This window comes from Microcaecilia unicolor, chromosome 4 (genome assembly GCF_901765095.1).
Source record: "Microcaecilia unicolor chromosome 4, aMicUni1.1, whole genome shotgun sequence".
Lineage (NCBI taxonomy): Eukaryota > Metazoa > Chordata > Amphibia > Gymnophiona > Siphonopidae > Microcaecilia > Microcaecilia unicolor.
The window spans coordinates 188,742,245-188,756,183 of record NC_044034.1 but is presented as its reverse complement, the minus strand read 5'-3'; the positions used below and the strand labels follow the sequence as shown (position 1 = coordinate 188,756,183).

At 46.1% G+C, this 13,939-nt stretch overlaps 1 protein-coding gene across 1 annotated transcript in view; it reads left to right on the top strand.

Annotated features, from left to right (window-relative positions):
• Window positions 1-13,939, top strand: part of PIK3C2A (phosphatidylinositol-4-phosphate 3-kinase catalytic subunit type 2 alpha) — a 564,057-nt gene that overhangs the window by 424,780 nt on the left and 125,338 nt on the right. The window contains 2 exon segments of the mRNA XM_030201063.1: window positions 76-168; window positions 935-1,064. Coding sequence (XP_030056923.1) covers window positions 76-168; window positions 935-1,064 — 223 coding nt within the window.

The window sequence follows — 13,939 nt, the reverse complement described above, 5'->3', positions numbered from 1 at the left end:
CCCTTGGTGTTTATTAGCTCTGTGATCTAGCAACAGTGTCTAATCTGTTTCTAATGGAAAATACACTGTTTTCAGGCCTGCTCTTTCTTCAGCTCAAATGCAGTCCCGCTAAAGGTGACAATGGTGAATGCAGACCCCCTGGGGGAAGAAATCAACACAATGTTTAAGGTATGTTTTCCCCTTTCTGGAGTATCTCTTTTATTCAGCAGTTGGCTATTTTAATGTGATATGTTAAAAAAAAAAAATTATTGTACTTCAGTTGTCCTGGGTCATCCCCAGCCAGTTTGTTTTTTTAGGATATCCACATTGAATGTTCACTGGAGTTCTCCTTGCACTACCTCCATTGCATGCACATTTATCTAGTGCAGATTCATTGTAGATTTTCTAAAACAAACCAAAAAACTGGTGGCGGCCCCCCCCCCCCCCCCCCCCCATACAGACCTTAAATGGACTGGGATGGGTCTTTCCACATGCACTTGCTGAGTGTGGAGCCACCATATAACATAATGTATTCTTCTCTTATAGCAGCCTGTTTAGATGTTATCTTGAACATTTATTGGCCCCTTTATTGCTTAAAAGAGATAAGGTTTTGAAGCCCTAAAAACACTACCATGTTTTAAGTGAATTTTTATTAATGACTCTTAGGTACTTCCTGCTCCTGCTCTCTGATTTGTTTGTATAATGCGAGGGACTGATTTTACATAATACAGCTTTTCTGCCAGCAGATTGTAAATCAGTTGAGAAGCAACAGGGATACTAGTAAATGTTCTATGGCAGCTCATGCACCTCCTCCTTATATTTTAAAGAAGGAAAGAGTTGATATTTGTTCGTATGTATTGGTGAAATTCCCAGCTTCTTGTTGCAGGAGCTTTTAAAAAAAAAAAAAAGCTCATATTGTATGTTAGGGCATTTAAATATGTTTGTTTGGTCAAAGGTCGGAGAAGATCTGCGGCAAGATATGTTGGCCTTACAGATGATAAAAATTATGGACAAAATCTGGCTGCAGGAAGGACTGGACCTTCGAATGGTTCTCTTCAAATGTCTCTCGACAGGCAAAGACAAAGGTATGGCGTGCTCTTGCAGATCATTGTCTTACTGACATCTACCATCTCCACTTGTGCTGTGGTTGTGACGTGCTGAGTACATATGATCCATGAAGTCTGCTTGCTTTTGCAATGAAGATAGTGTATGAAAGACTGGAAATTCATACAATGCAGAAATATTTTTCTCCGAGGACAAGCAGTCTTCCAATTCTCACAAAGTGGGTCGACGAGCCGCTTTTATTTATTTATTAGGATTTATTTACCGCCGTTTTGAAGGAATTCACTCAAGGCTGTGTACAGTAAGAATAGATCAAACATGAGCAATAGGCAATTACAGCTGTAAAAATATTCGAACAACAATACAAAGTATGGCATGGTATACTACTTGCAATGACAACACAATATGTACTAGAACATTATAATTAGTAGTGAAGGATAAGGCAAAGTTGTAGCATATAGATGAGTAAGAAAGTAGGAAGAATTAGAAAGTAAGGTGATTGATTTGAAGAAAGTTGCACGTGAGGTCGGAGAGATGGTTAAATATTATCTCAGCTAGGGTAGGAGTGGATAAACATGTCCCGCTGCAGTATGTGCAGCCCGAGTCAATCCTTGTGTGTGTGAGTGAGACTATCAAGGTAGTTACTTCTTCCATTAAAGGTTTGGTTGAAGATCCAAGCTTTCACCTGCTTCCTGAAGTAGAGGTAGTCTTGTGTTAAGCGGAGCCTTTCAGGCAATGCATTCCAGAGTGTGGGGGCTACTCTGGAGAAGGCTCGCTTGCGGGTATCACATCGTGTATTGTCTTTTGGATAGGGTGTAGTTAGTGAAAGTCTTTGGGAGGACCTTAGTGTTCTTGGCGGTGTGTGGAGGATCATTCTATTCTTCAGATACTCGGGGCTATTTCCTTTCAGGGCCTTGAAGATCAGACATAGAGTTTTAAATTTAGCCCTGTATTGTACTGGTAGCCAATGAAGTTTTTGCAAAAATGGTGTGATGTAGTCACATCGCTTGCAACCTTCTATGAGTCTTGCTGCTGCATTCTGAATCAACTGGAGCTGGTGCAGGCCCTTTGTAGTCAGACCGTTATATAGTGCATTGCAGTAATCTAGTCTTGGTGTTACCATGGCATGCACAACTGGCATAAGATGTACCTTCTCGATGTAAGGAGAGAGGCAGCATAGCTGTGGCATATAGTAGAAGCAGCTCTTGAAGGTTGCTTGGATTTGGGGAATCAGAGTAAGTGTTGAATCTAACTGTATTCTAAGGTTCCTGACTTGTGATTTGAGGGGAAGTTCATACTTCCCAAAAGGGATTTTGATGTCAGGTATGTATCCACTTGTGTTAGGGACCCAGAGAAGCTCGTTTTACTTGCGTTCAGGCAAAGTTTGTTGTGTTTAGCCCATTCTTGAATTGATATTAGACAAGTGATCAGTTTATTCAAAGCTGTAGGTAAGTCAGGTTCAATGGGTATGGGTAGCTGCACATCATCCACATAGATGTAGAACTGAGTATCCATTGACTGAATCAACTCAGCTTGAGGTAGATTTTGAACAGAATAGGTATTGAACAATTTTTTTATTTTTTAGATTTTTCACATATTTTAAAAATTTCAAATACAATATTAACATCTAAATAATATGCTAACAAATATGGAGTGTATCTATTTTTACATAGAGAACAATTTTAATGTGATGTTTTAAAAAAAATTTATTGTACTTCTGTCGTCCTGGGTCATCCCCAGCCAGTTGGTTTTTTAGGATATCCACATTGAATGTTCACTGGAGTTCTCCTTGCATTACCCGGGATATCAGCATATAGAGAACAAGATAAATAATCTTCCAGAGCCTTCTGGGTGCGCGATGCGCTCCACCGCGCATGCGTAGAGCACCTTCCCGCCGCAGTTTCTCTGCATCTTGTCAGTTTTTTCTGTCTGCAAAAGGAAGTGGCTGTGTTTTCTGTCACTCCTCACACGCCCGGGAAGAGCCTTACTGCGTTTTCAGAGATATTTTCCGCTTTGTTTTTTCTTTATTTATTTATTTATTGCATTTGTATCCCACATTTTCCCACCTCTTTGCAGGCTCAGTGTGGCTTACAATAAGATATGAATAATGGAAATACATTTGTTACAACTTGGTTATGGGTTACATTGTACAAGTTATGCGAGACCATCGAAGTGTCGGTAGGAGTAAAACAATGGGACATCAACATTGAAACATTGGAAAGAGACAGTGGGGAGCTTAAAGGGCCGTGTTAAGACACTAAGACATATGGTGTACATATTTCTGTGAGTAAATGTATGATTGATGTGGTATTGTGGGGGATGAGGGTCAGAAGTTGATGTATGATGCATTGATGATCAGTGAGTGTAGACTCTATGTGTTTTGGCTCTTTCCATAAATTGTTTCAAACAGATGGGTCTTCAATAATTTGCGGAAGGAAGCTTGTTCGTAAATCGTTCTTATGTTGCGCGGCAGTGTATTCCAAAGCTGCGTGCTCATGTGAGAGAAGGTTGACGCGTGTAACGTCTTGTATTTCACGCCCTTGCAATTAGGGAAGTGGAGGTTGAGGTATGTTCGGGATGATCTTTTAGCATTTCTGGGTGGTAGGTCTATCAACTCGGACATGTAGGCTGGGGCTTCACCGTGAATGATCTTGTGGACTATTGTGCATACCTTAAAAGTGACGCGTTCCTTAAGTGGAAGCCAGTGTAGATTCTTTAGTAGTGGTGTTGCCCTTTCATATTTTGGTTTTCCGAAGATGAGTCTGGCTGCTCTGTTCTGGGCTGTTTGAAGTTTCCTCAGTATTTGCTCTTTGCAGCCTGCGTATAGTGAGTTACAGTAATCCAGATGGCTGAGGACAAGGGATTGTACTAGGTTGCGAAAGACGAATCTTGGGAAGAATGGTCTTATCCTTTTCAATTTCCACATGTAGTAGAACATCTTCTTAGTTGTGTTGTTTGCGTGAGTTTCGAGTGTTAGATGGCGGTCGATAGTGACTCCAAGGATTTTTAGCGTTTCTGAGATTGGAAGGTTTAGGTTTGGTGTGTTTATCGCGTTGAATTCATTTGTGTTGTACTGGGAGGTGAGTATCAGGCATTGAGTTTTTTCTGCATTTAGTTTCAGACGAAATGCATCTGCCCACGTGTTCATGATGTATAGACTTTGATTGATTTTCGTTGAAGATTTCTTTGATGTCTTGTTTGAAAGGGATGTATATCGTCACATCATCGGCGTATATATATGGGTTGAGGTTATGGTTTGATAGGAGTTTTGCTAAAGGGATCATCATTAGGTTGAAAATAGTTGGTGAGAGAGGTGATCCTTGTGGACCTCCACATTCAGGTGTCCATGCCTTGGATGTGGTTGAATTTGATGTGACTTGATACGAACGCAAGGTTAGGAACCCCTTGAACCAGTTCAGGACATTTCCTCCAATGCCAAAGTATTCAAGTATGTGTAGTAGGATTCCGTGGTCGACCATGTCGAAGGCGCTTGACATGTCAAATTGTAGGAGGAGTATATTGTTGCCAGTTGTTATTATTTGTTTAAATTTAGTCATAAGGGTGACTAATACTGTTTCTGTGCTATGGTTCGTCCGGAATCCTGATTGGGCATCATGCAGTATTGAATGTTTGTTTAGATAGTTTGTGAGTTGTTTAGTTACCATTCCTTCGGTTATCTTGGTTATTAGTGGTATAGATGCTACTGGCCTGTAGTTGGTTATTTCGCTTGTGTTTTTCTTTGTATCTTTGGGAATTGGGGTGAGTAAGATTTTTCCTTTTTCTTTTGGGAAGAGTCCGTTTTGTAGCATGTAATTTACATGGTTCGTTAGGTCTATTATGAATTGTTGAGGAGCAGATTTCATGAGGCTATTTGGGCATGTGTCTAGTTTACAATTGGATTTGGCATATCTTCTGAGAGTTTTAGAGATGAGGTCTTCTGGTAGTAGTTCGAATTCGGTCCAGGTTCTGTCTGCTGGGTGTGTTCCTTCTTCTGGATCTAGACAGTCTAGAAGAGTGGCGTATTCTATAGGACTAGCGGGTATTTTGTGTCGTAATAGTATAATTTTTTCCTTGAAGTACTTCGCAAGGTTGTCGACGTCTATATCTTTGCCATTGTTTGTAACTGGTGTGGTGTCTAGCAGTTTGGTCACGAGGTTGAAGAGTTTATGTGTCTTTGTAGTCTGGTCCTATTATTGTTTTGTAATGTAGTCTTTTTGTCTGTTTTATGGTGTATTTGTATTTTCTCCGAAGTAGTTTCCAGTCGTTTAGTGTTTGTTCGTCTTTCTTTTTGTTCCAAGCTCGTTCTAGTTTCCTGACTTGTGTTTTAAGTTTTTTCAGCTCTTCGGTGAACCATGGGTTTGCTTTTTTCCTGTGTGATGTTCTGGTTTGGATTGGGGCGATTTTGTCTAATGTTGTTGTACATCGATCGTCCCATTCTTGGAGGAATTGGATGGTGTCAGCGTTTGTTGTCCATTTGTTCTGGTAGATCTGTTGCCAGAATGTTGTGGGGTCTATTTTTCCTCTCGTTGTGTATGTTGTTCGCTCATGTTTATTGGTCGTGTTTAGTTGTGTTTTTTGCCAGCAAAGAGTGACATTTGCTTTGTGGTGGTCTGACCATAATGTAGGTGTCCATCTTGTGTCAGTGAGTACATATAAGTACATAAGTACATAAGTAGTGCCATACTGGGAAAGACCAAAGGTCCATCTAGCCCAGCATCCTGTCACCGACAGTGGCCAATCCAGGTCAAGGGCACCTGGCACGCTCCCCAAACGTAAAAACATTCCAGACAAGTTATACCTAAAAATGAGGAATTTTTCCAGTCCATTTAATAGCGGTCTATGGACTTGTCCTTTAGGAATCTATCTAACCCCTTTTTAAACTCCGTCAAGCTAACCGCCCGTACCACGTTCTCCGGCAATGAATTCCAGAGTCTAATTACACGTTGGGTGAAGAAAAATTTTCTCCGATTCGCAAATCCCAGAGTTTTAGGAATTCTTTGAACTCTCGTGTGCTTGGTAAGGTGTCATCTTCTAGGTGTAGGTTGATGTCTCCTAGTATAAGGATGTTTGAGGCAGATACGCAAGAGTTCGAGATGAAATCCATGAGTTGTGTTTGGGAGTCTTGCCATTTTCTTGGTGGCCTGTAGAATAGGATTGTGTTAAGGTGTCCTGTTAAGTTCAGATGGTTAATTCTTGTCGATGCGATTTCGAGTTGCGGGGAGGTAGATTCGGCCGTGATTGTGATGGTGAATTCGGGTTTGTAAATTATAGCTGTTCCGCTTCCTCTTTTTTTTCCATTTCTTGTCCAGTGGGTGATTTTGTAATGTGGTGGGCACGTTTTGTAAGATAGCGGGATCTGTGGGACTATGGAACCAGGTTTCTGTGATAAATAGGAGGTCTAGTTTGTCTGCGATGATCCAATCTAGAATATCTAGTGAGTTGCTTACTGCTGACCTTGCATTGATGTATCCTAGTTGGATTGAGTGATATGGTTCCAAGGGAGGGTTTGATGTGTTTATTTTTATTAGTTGTCTGTTTCTTCGGTGGTGGAATTTGTTGTAGTCGTTATTTTCCTCATTTTGTCTGTGGTGTTCATGTCCGGAGATTATTCCTTTTGGTTCGTTGTTGTGTCTTTGATTTGGCGGTTTGTTAAAAGGTTGTGCATAGGGTTGGTGAATTGTGGGTGAGTTGTTATGGATGCTGTTTAGGGTGTGCATTATATGTATGTGAGTGCTGTGTGATTTGTGGGTAATGGGGTTGTTATTGTCTAGGTTGTAGGTTAAATTTGCGCGTAAGAGTAAGGTGAGACAATGGATGATTAGGAGTGTCTTGCTAGTGTTCATATCTATGTCTAAGGTGCTTTGGTAAATATTCAGCTGGTGTGCATTTAAGCGAATCAAAGTTTACATTAGTATTTAAGCTTGGTAGTTCAGCACGAGGCAAAGTCTACATTTGCATTTGAACTTGGCTACAATTCAGGCGAGGCAATGCTTACATTTGCATTTAAGCTTGGCGACAATTTGATTTAAAGCTTGACAACAATTTAATGCTAGGCAAGCGTGGTAATGCTTACATTTGCCTTTTAGGTTGGCAACAATTTACTTTAAAGCTTGGCAACAGTTCAGTGTTAGGCAAGTCTACATTTAATGCTTGGCAACAGTACAATGCTAGGCAAGCGAGTTAATGCATACATTTGCATTTAAGCTTGGCCACAATTTAAATTTAAGTAGGTTTAAAGCTTGGCAACAGTTCAATGCTGGGCATGCCTAATATTTGCATGTGCATTTGAAGTAAGCAGAGCAAAGGAAGCAATGTGAATAGTTAAATCAAGCTGAAAGCAGTGCATGCATGCAATTAGGTTGAGCAAGCATTTATTTATTTTGTTTAGTTACGGTAGTGTAGTTCTTGTTGCTCTGTCTGTTCCTCATCCACCGGTCGGCTCTGGCGGCTTGCTGGTCCCTGGTCCTCGAATTCGGTCTCCATAGGCTGCCTGATATTCTTCAGGTCCGGCGCTGCGCTCTCGCCAACCGCAAGGCTATTTGACCGTAGCGGCTCTCCTCGGGTCCTTGGGAAGGTGTGTGGCTCCCCTCTCAATCGGCCACAACCACAATCCTTCAGCCGGTTAGCGGGCTCGGCTGCGGTTCGGTGCCTGGCCAGAAGTAGAGCTCGACTTGCTTTCAGCGATCCTCCGATCCCGCTCGTCTTGCGTTCCAACTGACCGTCGGCGCCGCGTGGCCTTAAGGCTACTGGCTAATCAGCCTCTGCGCCCGTGTTGGGGCTTAGTGGGTCTGGTTCTGCTGTCCTGCGCCTGGCAGCATTTTTTCTCAGGAAGCCGCTCGGAGCCGCCAAATCAGCCACGACCTGACCTGTTGTCTCTTCGACGTCGGCCGCTCCCTGAGTCGCGGTCCGGAAAATTGGGCCCAGCGTCTGCTTCCGGTTCGGGTCCCCCAAGTCGGTAAGTCTGGGCGATTCGGAGCGAGGGCCTCGATCCAAGTGCTGTCCGGACTCTTCCGGTCCGGTCAGGGGTATCCGCTGACACCTGGATGACCTGGCGAGTTCGTTCGCTCTAGGTCTCGGTCATCAGCGGGCAGATGGGCCGCGTGGTGAGGTCAGCTCATCCAAAACTCGCCGTTTGGCCTCCGATCTTTAGGCCTTGGTTGGATCAGTCGATTCGACTATGGTCCAGTTCCCTTCCGGTCCGTTCCAGTCCGGTCAGGGACGGCTCAGGTGGTCAGCTCGCTTGGGCGTTTTGGAGCTCGGTTGCAGAGCTCCTTACCTGTCGGCCATGTTATAACTAGACTTGGAGCATGGAGGGGGTGTTAGGGAGTCACGTAGCCCCTGGGGCCAGTGACCTTTTCTGTCTCCATTTTTATATATTAAAAAAAAAAAAAAGTTTCCTTTTACCTTCTTAGTTTTCGGCCCACGTCTAAGTTTACTTTCTTTTTTGTCATGGGCCACTGTTTAGGCCCGCTCGGTCGGGGTTACCCTTTTTTTGTTCTTTTTCTCTTTTTTTAGGCACAATTGTGACTTTTGATTTTGCCAGAGCCATCGAAGACTCCCAGTGGCTTCAAGCGTTGCTCACTTTGCAACACGGACCATCTCTGGTACTGATACACATTCTTGGTGTATTCAGTGCCTCAGACCCGACCATAGCCCGGCAAATTGTGTCCTTTGTCTTCATATGAAGAAAAGGACACACATTTCCCGAGAAGCTCAACGAGAAACTTTTTGGAGCTCGGTCTACAGCATCAACATCGAAGGAAACATCGGTGCTGGGAGTCGAGGTAGGGATGGCTGCTCCAAGACCCTGAGACACTGGGAGCAGTGAGGCGTCGAGTGGGTCTCCACCTGCCTTGAGGCCTATTGCAATGCAGGCCCCCCCGGGACCGACTATCATTGGACCCGACACTGAGGTGACATGAGGATTCGATGTAGGCCTCATTGGCACCAAGGAGTTTGGATGAGGTGCATCGGGCTAAGGACAAGAAGCACCGACATCAATCTCCTTTGACATGGTGCCGGGAGTTCCTTGGGCGCTGAGAGAATCGGCACCCGAAAAGCATCGACGCCGGGAGGACTGCTGTCCCTCCATCCAGGAGGTGCTGACGCGTCTTTCTCCCAGCAGCCGAGATCCTGCTCCCGCACCTCAGGCGGTTTGGCAACCTGACCCTGCACTGGCCCCCCCTGCCTTTACCGATGGCAGCTCTCAATGAGCGTATCCGGGCCTTACTCCTAGAGCTGTTGGATTGATGCAGTGATGTGTATCAGCATTGGGGGTGCCTGCGCCTACCATGCCTTCCACTGCAGCCCCGCCTGGCCTTAAACCCTTGGTGCTGTCTCTGGCACCAGCGCCACTTGCAGCTCCGGTGTCCATTGCCATCCAGGCCGGCTCTTCCTCTACGTCGGTGGAAGAAGCTTCTCTGGAGTCGAGGCGGAAGCAGACTCCTCAACGCTGTCCTCGAGGACATGGGTTGAGGCGGGCTCAGTCTCGGACATCCTTGAGGGAAGTGCTGTCCAATACTGAAGAGGAACACTCATGGGAATCAGAAGAGTCTTATGGGATCCTTTGTGAGCCTTCCCCTCCACCTAAGAGTCTCTCCTTCACATCCTTTGTATGGGAAATGGCGCAGTCCATTCCATTCCCTATAGAAATGGAGGATGAGCCCAGGGCCAAGGTGCTCGATGTCCTGGACTACACCTCTCCATCTAAGGCGGCAGTTTGTCCCTGTGGTCCCCAAAAAGATTGTTACCCAATATCGGATCCATGAGGAGCCTGGGTTGGTGAAGTCTCAGTTACCCCACAACTCCATGGTGGTGGATGCCGCTCTCAAAAAAAGCCAGGAGTACTAGCGACTCGGCTCCCCCAGGCAGAGAAGCTAGGAACCTGGACTCTTTTGGGAGAAAAATGTATCAGGCCGTTATGCTCATCGCCCGTATTCAGTCTTACCAGTTCTTCATGAGCGTTTACTTGTGGAACTCAGTGAGACAGCTGTACAACTTGGTCGATGTGCTCCCTCCGGAGCAGGCTGAGCCCTTTTGCCAGCTGGTCAAGTAGCAGAAGGCGTGTCGCAAGTTCATGGCCAGGGGCACTTACGACACTTTTGATATGGCATCCAGAATCTGCCCAAGGTATAACAATGTGCAGACTGTCATGGCTTTGTGTTTTGTTTTTTTTGTTACATTTGTACCCCGCGCTTTCCCACTCATGGCAGGCTCAATGCGGCTTACATGGGGCAATTGAGAGTTAAGTGACTTGCCCAGAGTCACAAGGAGCTGCCTGTGCCTGAAGTGGGAATCGAACTCAGTTCCTCAGTTCCCCCGGACCAAAGTCCACCACCCTAACCACTAGGCCACTCCTGAATCATTTGGTCCAGCAGTGAATAGCAGATGCCCCTTGCCGGGGGATCTTTTCAGAGAGAAGGTTGAAGAGGTAGCTGACCAAATCAAAAAGCACACAGAGGGTATGTCTTCTCTCTCCCGCCGGACGTCTTCTGCAACCACCTCCTCTTCCAGGAGGTATTTTGGTGGATCGCAGAGTGCTTCCTATTGCTATGCCAGGCATAGGTACGCTCCTGCGGCTTGCCAGCCTGCTCAGGCTCAGCCCCAGCGCGCTTGTTCTCATGAACAGCGTGCGCCCAGGGCCCCTGCTGCTCCCCAGCAAAAGCAAGAGACGAGCTTTTAACTGGTTCCAGCAGAGCATTGCTGCAGTCAAAGTGTCCGTGCCGGACAACTTGCTGGTTGGAGAGAGGGTAAAAGTTTTTCACCAAAGGTGGGTTCTTCAAATAGTCCAGTTAGGGTACACCCTCAATTTGCTATCCAAACCTCCAAATTGCCCACAGAGAGCTCATTCTTTCAGCTCTCATCACAGGCAGGTACTTTAAGAGGAACTGTCCGCATGCAGTCGAACCTGTTCCACCAGGTGAAGAAGGGCAGGGATTCTAAGTACTTCCTTGTGCAGAAAAAGACAGGGGCGATGCGTCCCATCCTAGACCTAAGGGCCCTGAGCAAATTCCTGGTCTGATAAGAGATCAGGATGGTTTCCCTGGGCACCCTTCTTTCCGTGATTCAGAAAAACGATTGGCTATTCTCTCTGGACTTGAAGGATGCATATACACACACCCCGATACTTCCAGCTCACGGGAAGTATCTACGATTTCGGTTGGGAACACATGACTTTCAGTACCACGTTCTGCCTTGCGTCAGCTCCCAGGGTTTTAAAAAAATGCCTAGCAGTAGTCGCAGTGTTGTTACACAGGCTGGGAGTGCTTGAGTTCCCTTATCTCAACGATTGGCTGGTGAAGAGCACCTCGAAGGAAGGTGCTCAGGAGTCGATGCGGATGACTATTCAGGATCTGGAGCTACTAGGGTTCATAATAAACTACCCCAAGTCCCATCTCCATCCAGTTCAACAATTGGAGTTTATAGGGAGCCTGCTCGATATGAAGAATATCCGAGCTTATCTTCCGGAGATGTGTGCGGACAATCTTCTGTCCCTTGCATCCAAGATTCGGACATCGCAGCAGGTCACAGCTCAGCAGATGTCGAGATTGTTGGGCCACGTGGCTTCCATGGTATATGTTACACACATGGCACATGAGGACTGCTCAGTGGACCCTGGCTTCTCAGTGGTATCAAGCCACAGGAAGTCTGAAGGATGTCATCCAAGTGTCCAAGGAGCTGGTGCGCTCTCTCAATTCGGTCCAATTTGGACCTTTTAAATGGAGGTATGCCGTCTGGTGTGAGAGCAAAGCTATAGATCCCCTTCCTACACAGACCCTACTTGAATTATGTTCTACATTTAGCAGAGTCTGGTCTCAAGACCAACTCTGTGAGGGTTCACCTTAGTGCAATTAGTGCTTATCAACGTGTAGAAGGTAAGCCTATCTCTGGACAGCCTTTAGTTATTTTCTTCATGAGAAGTTTGCATTTGTCAAAGCCCCCTGTCAAACCTCCACCAGTGTCATGGGATCTCAACGGCCTAACCCCTGGTAAGCCTTCCTCAGCTGAGAGGTGCCCAGCTGTACCACCAGCTGCCTTTCAGGTGCTGTGGAGGACTTGCAGCTCATCTGCATATCCTTTACAGCCTTCTCGGGGGTGACTCCCAGGTCCACTCCGATCCACTCAGTGCCTCCGCTCTAGGTGCCCAGCGCTCCCACCAGATGCTGTGGAGGACTTGCAGCCCTTCTGCATTTCCTCACAGCTGTATCCGAGGTGAATCCGAGGTCCACCCCGATCTTCCCAGGACCCTCGCTCCAGTGCCCAGGGTTTCCAGGTACTTTTTGGCTAGGATCAGGCGACCCTCAGGGGAGGAATGCTGGCTTCGGCCTAACCCCTGGTAAGCCTTCCACAGCTGAGAGGTGCCCAGCTCTACCACTGGCTGCCTTTCAGGTTTTGTGGAGGACTTGCAGCTCATCTGCATATCCTTTGCAGCCTTCTCCGAGGTGACTCCCAGGTCCACTCCGATCCACTCAGGGCCTCCGCTCTAGGTGCCACGCGCCTAACGGCGCACGGGGCATTTTTCTCTTTACATCTATTTTTCTCCCAGTTACTACTTACAGTGGGGGAAATAAGTATTTGATCCCTTGCTGATTTTGTAAGTTTGCCCACTGACAAAGACATGAGCAGCCCATAATTGAAGGGTAGGTTATTGGTAACAGTGAGAGATAGCACATCACAAATTAAATCCGGAAAATCACATTGTGGAAAGTATATGAATTTATTTGCATTCTGCAGAGGGAAATAAGTATTTAATCCCTCTGGCAAACAAGACCTAATACTTGGTGGCAAAACCCTTGTTGGCAAGCACAGCGGTCAGACGTCTTCTGTAGTTGATGATGAGGTTTGCACACATGTCAGGAGGAATTTTGGTCCACTCCTCTTTGCAGATCATCTCTAAATCATTAAGAGTTCTGGGCTGTCGCTTGGCAACTCGCAGCTTCAGCTCCCTCCATAAGTTTTCAATGGGATTAAGGTCTGGTGACTGGCTAGGCCACTCCATGACCCTAATGTGCTTCTTCCTGAGCCACTCCTTTGTTGCCTTGGCTGTATGTTTTGGGTCATTGTCGTGCTGGAAGACCCAGCCACGACCCATTTTTAAGGCCCTGGCGGAGGGAAGGAGGTTGTCACTCAGAATTGTACGGTACATGGCCCCATCCATTCTCCCATTGATGCGGTGAAGTAGTCCTGTGCCCTTAGCAGAGAAACACCCCCAAAACATAACATTTCCACCTCCATGCTTGACAGTGGGGACGGTGTTCTTTGGGTCATAGGCAGCATTTCTCTTCCTCCAAACACGGCGAGTTGAGTTCATGCCAAAGAGCTCAATTTTTGTCTCATCTGACCACAGCACCTTCTCCCAATCACTCTCGGCATCATCCAGGTGTTCACTGACAAACTTCAGACGGGCCGTCACATGTGCCTTCCGGAGCAGGGGGACCTTGCGGGCACTGCAGGATTGCAATCCGTTATGTCGTAATGTGTTACCAATGGTTTTCGTGGTGACAGTGGTCCCAGCTGCCTTGAGATCATTGACAAGTTCCCCCCTTGTAGTTGTAGGCTGATTTCTAACCTTCCTCATGATCAAGGATACCCCACGAGGTGAGATTTTGCGTGGAGCCCCAGATCTTTGTCGATTGACAGTCATTTTGTACTTCTTCCATTTTCTTACTATGGCACCAACAGTTGTCTCCTTCTCGCCCAGCGTCTTACTGATGGTTTTGTAGCCCATTCCAGCCTTGTGCAGGTGTATGATCTTGTCCCTGACATCCTTAGACAGCTCCTTGCTCTTGGCCATTTTGTAGAGGTTAGAGTCTGACTGATTCACTGAGTCTGTGGACAGGTGTCTTTCATACAGGTGACCATTGCCGACAGCTGTCTGTCATGCAGGTAACGAAGTGAT